A 12,500-nucleotide genomic window follows, 5' to 3' on the forward strand; every position below is an offset into this window, starting at 1 on the left:
TGTAGAGTTTATGCAGAGTTAATGTAGAGTTTATGTTTTTTTCACTTCTATGTGTAAAATGGCCACAATGACACACATTTGGACACATGAATCTGAAAAAAAAAAAAATACAAATGGGATTTTAAATGTCTTTTTTAGGTTTAGAGTAAACAAAATCTTGCCCTAAAAATTCAAATTTCACCTCAATTTTTTTAGACGTAATAAATGAGTTTGTGTTTGTTTGTGTGAAGCATTTTCACTCTTTCATTTGTGGTATAAATCAGATTTATGTAATGTTGTTGTCGTAAAAAGGAGGGACAAAAGAAGGAGGGACAAAAGAAGGAGGGACAAAAGGAGGAGGGACAAAAGGAGGAGGGACAAAAGGAGGAGGGACAAAAGGAGGAGGGACAAAAGAAGGAGGGACAAAAGAAGGTGGAAGAGAGAGAGGAAAATAATCAGCTTCAGAGAAATGACGTCAGCTTCAGCAGAACGTAAACACTGGAGGGTTTGCTGCTTCCTGATTGGCCCGGAGGCGTCACGTGACCTCTGTGGTTTCAGAGAGAACTTCCTCAAAGCAGAAGTGAGATTCCCCTCATATTTCAGCTGTTTTGTCATTTAAAGGAGCAGGAAACGAGTTAAAGGATCGGGAAAAAGAACGACTTTACCAAAGGAAACTGCATTTACAATCACAGCTCAGTTTATCACACAAACACAAACAAACAACAAACAAAAGACACATAAACAGTAATAATCTTCAACTCCATCAGCTCCTGAGGGACAAGCTGGAGACGGCTGGTGTGGAGTACGACCTGCAGAGTGGATCCTGGACTACCTCACAGACCGACCCCAGTTTGTGAGAGCCCGGAACTGTGTGTCTGACACTCGGACCTGCAGTGTGAGGGACCTGCAGTGTGGGGGACCTGCAGTGTGGGGGACCTGCAGTGTGGGAGACCTGCAGTGTGGAGGACCTGCAGTGTGGGGGGCCTGCAGTGTGGGGGACCTGCAGTGTGGGGGGCCTGCAGTGTGAGGGACCTGCAGTGTGGGAGACCTGCAGTGTGGAGGACCTGCAGTGTGGGGGACCTGCAGTGTTGGGGACCTGCAGTGTGGGAGACCTGCAGTGTGGAGGACCTGCAGTGTGGGGGACCTGCAGTGTGGGGGACCTGCAGTGTGGAAGACCTGCAGTGTGAGGGACCTGCAGTGTGAGGGACCTGCAGTGTGGGGGACCTGCAGTGTGGGAGACCTGCAGTGTGGAGGACCTGCAGTGTGGGGGACCTGCAGTGTTGGGGACCTGCAGTGTGGGAGACCTGCAGTGTGGAGGACCTGCAGTGTGGAAGACCTGCAGTGTGGGGGACCTGCAGTGTGGGGGACCTGCAGTGTGGGGCGCCCCAGGGCACCGTCCTCTTCACCCTCTACACTGCTGTGTCCTGCAGAAGTTCTCTGACCACTCTGCCATCATCAGACTCAACCTCCTCCTCATCAACGCGGGGAAGACCAAGGAGATGGTGGTGGACTTCCACAGAGGCCACGCCCCCCTCACCAGTGAACATCCAGGGACGGGACAGGCCACGCCCCCCTCACCAGTGAACATCCAGGGACGGGACAGGCCACGCCCCCCTCACCAGTGAACATCCAGGGACGGGACAGGCCACGCCCCCCTCACCAGTGAACATCCAGGGACGGGACAGGCCACGCCCCCCTCACCAGTGAACATCCAGGGACGGGACAGGCCACGCCCCCCTCACCAGTGAACATCCAGGGACGGGACAGGCCACGCCCCCCTCACCAGTGAACATCCAGGGACGGGACAGGCCACGCCCCCCTCACCAGTGAACATCCAGGGACGGGACAGGCCAGGAGGTTTTGTTTATAAGAGTTTTTCTAAGAGTGTTTTCTGTTCTTTTCCTCTGTATCTACTTGTGTTGCAACACGGAAATGTCCCCATTGTGGGACAAATAAAGGCTTATCTTGTCTCATCTTATCTTAATAACAGGGACTTTACAAAAAATATATATTTTGACACATTCAGGATGGATCACTTTAATGCCATGATGTGGAACATTCCAATCAAAGCTGAATCTAAAGTAATGATTTTAAAGTAAAAGTTAAGCAACAATTTAGAATTTTCAAATGTCAAATCCTTTTCTACAAAGGATTTAAAAGACTGTTTTCTTCCTTCAAAACTGTGTTTGAGCTTCACAAAAAGTATTATTTGTGGTTTTCTGTATTTGAGTGTTTGTCCTGTAAAAACGATAAAAAAAATCAAGATTTTGTCTTAATCAAAAAGGTAAAACATCTTTTACTGTTAAACAAAGGCACTCTTTCTCTTTGACTAAAACAGCTGGATTTTTCATATTTTGTGATATTCTTGGGTTAATCCCAGTTTAAATTGAAATCACATGACCATATGTTCATTAAGTGCACCTTTAATCATTATTACTAAAGAAATGACTTTGATAATGAGATGATGCTCTGAGCTGCTTCCGAAGAGTGCACACGCTTTTTTGCTCGCTCCGCTTGCTATCGCTGCTTTCCTTATTTATTTTGCTTTTTAATCAGTTTTTGTCTTCCAAACATTTTTGCTTTAGACTTTTTCAAGTAAACCAAGGATTTTAAGAACATTTTTCCAGTTTTAACGACATATCTGACGCCAGCGACATGTCCGGGAGAAGAAGGGAGAAAGACTGTGAACGCTGTCGGAAATATCAACAAGAAATTAATGAGCTGAAAACACGGATATTTGTTTTGGAATCTGAAAAAGTTCTTCACGATATCATTCCTGTGTCAACCGACGGTAAGAAGAGCACACTTTTTACAAGAAAAACTGCTACTTTCAACCTAAACCGCAGTGACTCTGTGTCGTTTCCAAAACTGTCTAAAAACCAGAAAGACCAGGCTGTTTCTTGGAGCAAACTTGGAGCAAAGCCTAAACGATACAAAGATAACGTGAAGTCACCTAAAATACAGCTCACCAACAGATTTTTACCACTTTCAGAGATGGAATTAAATGAAAAAAGGAAAGATGACGTGGCCAAAATACAGCGAGGAGGATCTGTGCCAGAAGCCAAGGTCAAGATTGTTTTAGTTGGGGACGGCGCGATAAGTCACGTGACGCATGAAAAGATAAACACACATTCTTTTCCAAGCGCCACTGTTTCTGAGATAACGTCACTCCTTCCAAATATTATGGCTAAGCATGGAGGAGCTAAACAGCTGATTGTGCACGTGGGTGCAGTGGACATGCGGCGGGAACAGACTGAAGTTTTGAAAAAAGACTTCTTGAAGTTATTCGACGTGCTTGATAAAATGGAAATCAAAACTTTCATAAGTGGACCTCTTCCAAACATCGACAGGAGGATAAACAAGTTTAGCCGGCTTCTTCAGCTGAACACATGGCTGTCCAAAGAGTGTTCCCCGAGAGGACTACACTATATTGAGAACTTCTATCTATTCTGAAAACGAGAGGACCTGTTTAAGAGAAATGGCCCCCACCTATGCAGAGGTGGAGTGAGGGTGCTGACAGAGAACCTGCTCCACGCTCTGAGGCATTGGACTGGGCCTGGACAGGGTCCTGAGCAGATAGTTAGAGAAGAGAGGAATGAGAGAAGAATTCCTGCTCCCTCAGCCAGAGACCGAGCCAATGTTTCAACATCAAAATCACCACAACCTCAGCCTCCACCAAAGGATTCATCAGCAGCTGCTCCACCACCACCAGCAAAGGATTCAGCTCCAGCTGCTCCACATTCACCTCCACCGCCTCCAGCAAAGGAACAATCTTCAAAGGCCTTGGACCCATCTGTGACAAGCCCAACAACATCCCTGTCATCGCCCCTGCCTTCACACCAGCCCTGGGTTCCCCCTGCAACATCTACTCCCACTAAAGATTCATCATTCTCCTTCTCATCTCCACTCTCACCCATGGGCCTTCCCAGCCATTTTGAAAGTCTGATCAAATCAGGCATTAAGATGGCTCCACTCACGCCCAATATAGCAAGGGCTATGCCGACTACACCAACAAAAGCCCCACCACCCATCCCCCCTCGCCTCTCACCTGGTCCCAAACTCTCCTTGGCTACAAAAGCCCCACCACCCATCCAACCTCGCCTTTCACCTGGTATCTCCCATAGCTAGGATACACTGGGTCTCAGCGTTGCCGGGACTTATTGTCACATTAAAAATCAAACCAACCCGGGGCCCTATGTAAAAAGAGCCCCCCCTAGTGCTACTTCTGTAGTCACATCATCACACAGATGGAAAAACAAAATGCGAGTCAGGCCCAATCTGAGAAATGTGATTCATATTCCCTGTGAAAAGATAAAGCCCAGTCCCACTGAAACTAGTCTGAAACTTGCTGTGCTAAATGTCAGATCCTTATGTAACAAATCTCTATTAATTAATAATTTTATTTCTTCTTATAATCTTGATTTTATGTTTTTAACTGAAACATGGCTTGACAAAAACACAGGAAATGTAGTTCTGATAGAATCTGCTCCACCCAACTTTAAATTTGAATCTGAAACACGAGAAAACAAAAAAGGGGGTGGAGTCTGTGCTGTCTTTAAAGATGAAATAATTACCCGCAGGTTGTCTTTTGGGGTGTTTTCATCATTTGAGTATGTATCCTTTAAAATGGAGCTAAGACGGTCTCCATCCATTCTCTTCATTGTTTTATACAAGCCTCCCCAGCACTGCCAACGTTTTATTGATGATTTTACTGAGATGCTTTCAGTCATATGCACAGACTTTGATGGTTTGGTCATTACAGGTGATTTCAATGTGCATGTTGATAATATTTGTGACAGAAACGCTAAAGAGCTTGATGCTGTCCTTGAAACCTTCAGTCTTACTCAGCATGTGAGAGGCCCCACCCACAGCAAAGGACACACTCTAGATCTCATAATTACAAAGGGGGGAAATATTTCAAATGTTAATGTGATCGATGTTGCTCTGTCTGATCATTTCTGTGTCTTCTTTGACCTGTCTGTTTCTCCCCAACCTCCGGTTGGTCCTGCAGTTGTTCAGAGGAGACACATAAGTGATGGCACAGATGCACTGTTTATGGAAATGATAAACTTTGAAAATGTCTCATGTTCTAATGTAAATGATTTGTTGAACTCTGTTACATCTAGTGTTTTGAATGTTCTGGACACCATCGCCCCTATAAAGGCTAAAATGGTTAAAAATAAGCAGAAGGCGCCGTGGAGAAATGATGATTCGGTCAGGGCACAGAAAAGGGAGTGCCGCAGGGCCGAACGGAAATGGCGTAAGTCAAAGCTCCAGGTTCAAAAAGAGATTTACAAAGAAAAGCTGAACATGTACAACCTAATCTTATGTAGAACTAGGGAAAGATATTTTTCTGAAATAATTGGAAGCTGCAGTAACAACTCGCGTGTCCTGTTTGCCACAGTAAACAGATTAACAAACCCTCCAGCTCAGCTGCCGTTAGAACTCATTTCCACATCCAAGTGTAATGAGTTTGCATTATTCTTTAATGACAAAGTTCAGGGCATTAAAAATGCTATAAATCCCACAATGCAAAAAATTACCCTAAAACCACCAAGACACTTAGAGCTAACTCACTTTGCACCAGTAACTGACAAAACTGTCCATGAGATCATCACCAGTCTGAGTTCATCTACATGCTGCCTTGATGTGTTACCCACCAGATTTCTAAAGTCTGTGCTGAACAGTTTGTTAGCACCATTCACTCACATAGTTAACATGTCGCTTCAATCTGGAACATTCCCAATGTCTTTGAAAACTGCGGTCATAAAGCCTCTCCTAAAGAAGAGCAGTCTTGATGCCGCAGTACTGAGTCATTACCGGCCCATCTCTAATCTGCCATTTTTGGGCAAAGTCCTTGAAAAGGTTGTTTACCAACAGCTCACAGATTTCCTCTTAATAAACAACTCATTTGATGTTTTTCAGTCAGGTTTTAGACCTCATCACAGCACTGAGACTGCTCTTGTCAAGGTGACAAATGACATCCGCCTGAACACTGACACGGGCAAAGCCTCAGTCTTAATTCTGTTAGATCTGAGTGCTGCTTTTGACACTGTCGATCATGGGATCCTCTTACAGAGACTAGAGGACTGGGTGGGCATCACTGGCACTGCCCTAAACTGGTTAAGGTCCTATCTGGAAGACAGGAAGTACTTTGTTGAAATTGGTAGCTGTGTCTCAGACCACATGACCCTGACCTGTGGAGTGCCCCAAGGGTCAGTCCTGGGTCCCCTTCTGTTCAACCTCTACATGCTGCCGTTAGGTCCGTTGATACGCAGTGAAAATGTGTCCTATCACAATTATGCAGACGACACTCAGATCTATGTTTCACTATCGGCAGGTGACTATGGACCAGTAGATTCACTCTGTCACTGCATCCAACAGATCAGTTTGTGGATGCAAAACAACTTTCTCCAGCTGAACTCAGACAAGACTGAAATAATCGTTTTTGGCCCACAGAAACAAAGAGAAAGTGTTAGCGGTCACCTCCAGAGTCTCGCTCTAAAACCTAAAAACCAAATTAGAAATCTGGGGGTAATAATGGACTCAGACTTGAACTTTAATTGCCACGTCAAATCAATAACATCAGCAGCTTTTTACCATCTAAAAAACATTGCCAAAATCAAAAATATAGTGTCAAAACCAGATTTAGAGAGACTTATCCATGCGTTTGTCTCCAGTTGATTAGACTACTGTAACGGCCTGCTCACTGGCCTCTCCAAACGAGCTGTAAAACAGCTGCAGTACATCCAGAACGCTGCTGCTCGGGTCCTGACTAGAACCAGGAAGTATGATCACATTAGTCCTGTTCTCAGGTCTCTGCACTGCCCCCTGTGGCTCAGAGAATAGACTTTAAAGCAGCTCTGCTTGTGTACAAGTCTCTCCATGGCCTAGCACCAAAGTACATCTTGGATATGTTAGTGCCATATGAACCATCTCGGACTCTGAGGACCTCAGGGACCGGCCTCCTGCTGGTGCCCAGAGTCAGGACTAAACATGGGGAATCTGCGTTTCAGTTTTATGCAGCTAAAATCTGGAACAGTCTTCCTGAAGATGTGAGACAGGTTCTACTCTGACAATGTTCAAATCTAAGCTAAAAACAGTTTTGTTTAGCTGCGCATATGACTGAAAGGATTTTTTCTTTGCACTCTTCTCTTTTGTTTGTGATTTTATTAATTTAGAAAATCAGTTGGATTGATAATTTTTAATTTAGTTAATTTTATTGTATTTCTGTAATTTCTTTGTGATTTGAATGCATTTTTCCTGCTGTGAAGCACTTTGAATTGCCTTGTGTATGAAATGTGCTCTACAAATAAACTTGCCTTGCCTTGCCTTGCCTTTATCTCAAACATGAATCACATCGAGTCAGATCCAGAGACAGTTCTGCTTTAAATAACCCCACACGTTTAGTCAGCACAGACTCACAGGCCCCAACAAGGGCCCAACGAGGGCCCAACAAGGGCCTAACAGGGGTCCAGCGAGCACCCAACGAGGGCCCAACGAGGGTCCAACGAGGGTCCAACGAGGGCCCAAAGAGGGTCCAACGAGGGCCCAACGAGCACCCAACGAGGGCCCAACGAGGGCCCAACGAAGGTCTAACAAGGGCCGAACAAGGGCCCAACGAAGGTCCAACAAGGGCCCAACGAAGGTCCAACAAGGGCCCAACAAGGGCCCAAAGAGGGTCCAACGAGCGCCCAACGAAGGTCTAACAAGGGCCGAACAAGGGCCCAACGAAGGTCCAACAAGGGCCCAACGAAGGTCCAGCAAGGGCCCAACAAGGGCCCAAAGAGGGTCCAACGAGCGCCCAACGAGGGTCCAACAAGTGCCCAACGAGTACCCAACGAGGGTCCGACGAAAGTCCAACAAGGGCCCAACGAGGGGCCAACAAGGGCCCAACGATCCCTCGGCTGCCTGTGAATGGAGCCTGAGGTCATTTCTTCATAAAGCACATATGATGTCATAAAGCACATGTGATGTCATAAAGCACATGTGATGTCATAAAGCACATGTGATGTCATAAGCGCATGTGATGTCATAAACCACATGTGATGTCATAAAGTACATGTGATGTCATAAAGCACATGTGATGTCATAAAGTACATATGATGTCATAAAGCACATGTGATGTCATAAGTACATGTGATGTCATAAGCACATGTGATGTCATAAAGTACATGTGATGTCATAAGTACATGTGATGTCATAAACCACATGTGATGTCATAAAGTACATGTGATGTCATAAAGCACATGTGATGTCATAAAGTACATATGATGTCATAAAGCACATGTGATGTCATAAGTACATGTGATGTCATAAGCACATGTGATGTCATAAAGTACATGTGATGTCATAAGTACATGTGATGTCATAAGCACATGTGATGTCATAGTACATGTGATGTCATAAAGTACATGTGATGTCATAAAGCACATGTGATGTCATAAAGTACATGTGATGTCATAAGTACATGTGATGTCATAAAGTACATGTGATGTCATAAACCACATGTGATGTCATAAGCACATGTGATGTCATAGTACATGTGATGTCATAAAGTACATGTGATGTTATAAAGCACATGTGATGTCATAAGTACATGTGATGTCATAAAGTACATGTGATGTCATAAACCACATGTGATGTCATAAAGTACATGTGATGTCATAAAGTACATATGATGTCATAAAGTACATGTGATGTCATAAAGCACATGTGATGTCTTAAAGTACATGTGATGTCATAAGCACATGTGATGTCATAAAGTACATATGATGTCATAAACCACATGTGATGTCATAAAGTACATGTGATGTCATAAAGTACATGTGATGTCATAAAGCACATATGATGTCATAAAGCACATGTGATGTCATAAAGTACATGTGATGTCATAAAGTACATGTGATGTCATAAGTACATGTGATGTCATAAAGTACATATGATGTCATAAACCACATGTGATGTCATAAAGTACATGTGATGTCATAAAGTACATGTGATGTCATAAGTACATATGATGTCATAAAGCACATGTGATGTCATAAGTACATGTGATGTCATAAGCACATGTGATGTCATAAAGTACATGTGATGTCATAAGTACATGTGATGTCATAAGCACATGTGATGTCATAAAGTACATGTGATGTCATAAAGCACATGTGATGTCATAAAGTACATGTGATGTCATAAGTACATGTGATGTCATAAGTACATGTGATGTCATAAAGTACATGTGATGTCATAAACCACATGTGATGTCATAAGCACATGTGATGTCATAAAGTACATGTGATGTCATAAAGCACATGTGATGTCATAAGTACATGTGATGTCATAAAGTACATGTGATGTCATAAACCACATGTGATGTCATAAAGTACATGTGATGTCATAAAGTACATATGATGTCATAAAGTACATGTGATGTCATAAAGCACATGTGATGTCATAAAGTACATGTGATGTCATAAGCACATGTGATGTCATAAAGTACATATGATGTCATAAACCACATGTGATGTCATAAAGTACATGTGATGTCATAAAGTACATGTGATGTCATAAACCACATGTGATGTCATAAACCACATGTGATGTCATAAAGTACATGTGATGTCATAAAGTACATGTGATGTCATAAGTACATGTGATGTCATAAGCACATGTGATGTCATAAACCACATGTGATGTCATAAGTACATGTGATGTCATAAGCACATGTGATGTCATAAACCACATGTGATGTCATAAAGCACATGTGATGTCATAAAGCACATGTGATGTCATAAAGTACATGTGATGTCATAAGTACATGTGATGTCATAAGCACATGTGATGTCATAAAGTACATGTGATGTCATAAAGTACATGTGATGTCATAAGTACATATGATGTCATAAAGCACATGTGATGTCATAAGTACATGTGATGTCATAAGCACATGTGATGTCATAAAGTACATGTGATGTCATAAGTACATGTGATGTCATAAGCACATGTGATGTCATAAAGTACATGTGATGTCATAAAGCACATGTGATGTCATAAAGTACATGTGATGTCATAAGTACATGTGATGTCATAAGTACATGTGATGTCATAAAGTACATGTGATGTCATAAACCACATGTGATGTCATAAGCACATGTGATGTCATAAAGTACATGTGATGTCATAAAGCACATGTGATGTCATAAGTACATGTGATGTCATAAAGTACATGTGATGTCATAAACCACATGTGATGTCATAAAGTACATGTGATGTCATAAAGTACATATGATGTCATAAAGTACATGTGATGTCATAAAGCACATGTGATGTCATAAAGTACATGTGATGTCATAAGCACATGTGATGTCATAAAGTACATATGATGTCATAAACCACATGTGATGTCATAAAGTACATGTGATGTCATAAAGTACATGTGATGTCATAAACCACATGTGATGTCATAAACCACATGTGATGTCATAAAGTACATGTGATGTCATAAAGTACATGTGATGTCATAAGTACATGTGATGTCATAAGCACATGTGATGTCATAAACCACATGTGATGTCATAAGTACATGTGATGTCATAAGCACATGTGATGTCATAAACCACATGTGATGTCATAAAGCACATGTGATGTCATAAAGCACATGTGATGTCATAAAGTACATGTGATGTCATAAGTACATGTGATGTCATAAGCACATGTGATGTCATAAACCACATGTGACGTCATAAAGTACATGTGATGTCATAAGTACATGTGATGTCATAAGCACATGTGATGTCATAAGCACATGTGATGTCATAAACCACATGTGATGTCATAAAGCACATGTGATGTCATAAAGCACATGTGATGTCATAAAGTACATGTGATGTCATAAAGTACATGTGATGTCATAAAGTACATGTGATGTCATAAACCACATGTGATGTCATAAAGTACATGTGATGTCATAAAGTACATGTGATGTCATAAAGTACATGTGATGTCATAAAGTACACTATAATGCAAACTGCCAGCGCATGTAGATGTAAACAAAGGACCCAGGGGCCTCTTGCCACTTGTGCAGTTATTACTGTTCTATAACATCTGTAATAAGCAGAAAAGAGTCACTGGGAGAAAAGGGTCATTTCTGTTGATGAATATTAAAAGTGACAAAAATAAACATAAACGTGTAACGACAGTTTGTTCTTTTTGGTCCGTTTGAGCTCAGCATTTTCAGACTTTTTATTTTTAGCATCAGTTATTTTGATCCGTCTTTGATGAAAAACCTTTGATCCATAAAACACTGATTATGACAAATACTTCATTAAACTCCATCACAGACTTAGACATTATATTAGTGAAGTTTGAGCTCATATTTCCTCTGACACATTTTCAGAATCATAATCACATCAATCAGATCCAGAGGCGACGCGGTTCATGCGCTGACGCGGCGGAGGCGTGGCCTGCGCGTGCGTCACGGCGCGTATAAACGCCGCCCCGCCGCTCCGGACGCGCTCATTCCGCACCGCGCGTCACCGCAGACACACCGCACGCGCCGACACGTGACCGCGGTTCCCGAACCCCCGTCCAAAAGTGACCGAGAAGTGAAGATGGAGGTGAACGCAGAGGCACGGCGCGTCCTGGCGGTGTCCATCAGCAAACTGTACGCGTCCCGGAGCCAGCGCGGCGGCCTGCGGCTGCACCGGAGCCTGCTCGTGTCCCTGGTCATGAAGTCCGCCCGGGACATCTACCACTCCACGGCCGCGCTCCTGGAGAGAGCCGCGGAGGCGCAACCGAGCACGGAGGAGGCGATGGACGCGGCGGAGACACAAGCGGAGACACACGCGGAGACACACGCGGAGACACACGCGGAGACACACGCGGAGACACAGCCGGAGACACCGCGCACGGACGGTAACGGCGCGGAGGACAAAGAGAACCGGAGACCCGCGGAGAAGAAGCGGCCGAGGAAGCGCCCGGGGAGAGTGTCCGCGGTGCCGGACTTCCTCCCGGAGAAGAGGGCGAGGCTGGAGCCCGGTGAGGAGCGGCACGACGCGGCGGCGGCGCACGGTCCGAGCCACGCGCACTGCCGGAGCGCGCTCGTGTCGGCGCTGCCGCTCAACCGAGTCATACCCGCGTTTTGAGCACGTCCCGCCGCGTGACTGAGAAGCTACAAACACGTCCCCTCCAGCCAGGCGGACCCGTCCCGACACGGAGGGGTCACGCGCCCCGGTGTGAGCGCGCTCCGGCCCCGGTGTGAGCGCACGGAGGAGCCCCGGGGACACACGGAGCCCCGGGGACACACGGAGCCCCGGGGACACACGGGACTAAAAGAAGAAGTTTGAGGAAGAAGAAGCAACTTTTCCTCATGATTCTGTGGCGCCGGAAGTGAGTGTCTTTGTTCAAAGGTGATTCACTGAAACTGTGACTGTGCCGCTGACTCAGAGTGACGTCACCGGTTATTACAAGGAACCGGCTCCGGTAACAGACTTTGTGCCCGGTGGTTGCCATGGAGCCATGGA

At 44.4% G+C, this 12,500-nt stretch overlaps 1 protein-coding gene across 1 annotated transcript in view; it reads left to right on the forward strand.

Annotated features, from left to right (window-relative positions):
- Window positions 1-11,506: 11,506 nt before the first annotated feature.
- Window positions 11,507-12,500, forward strand: part of ier2b (immediate early response 2b) — a 1,612-nt gene continuing 618 nt past the window's right edge. Inside the window, exon 1 of the mRNA XM_072462915.1 lies at window positions 11,507-12,500. This exon is cut by the window's right edge and continues 618 nt beyond it. Within this exon, the coding sequence (XP_072319016.1) occupies window positions 11,589-12,122 (534 nt within the window). The 5' untranslated portion in view covers window positions 11,507-11,588 and the 3' untranslated portion in view covers window positions 12,123-12,500.

Source organism: Eucyclogobius newberryi, unplaced genomic scaffold, assembly GCF_026437365.1.
Source record: "Eucyclogobius newberryi isolate DKJ021-1_F unplaced genomic scaffold, fEucNew1.0.hap1 SCAF_4, whole genome shotgun sequence".
In the NCBI taxonomy this organism is placed as follows: Eukaryota; Metazoa; Chordata; class Actinopteri; order Gobiiformes; family Gobiidae; genus Eucyclogobius; species Eucyclogobius newberryi.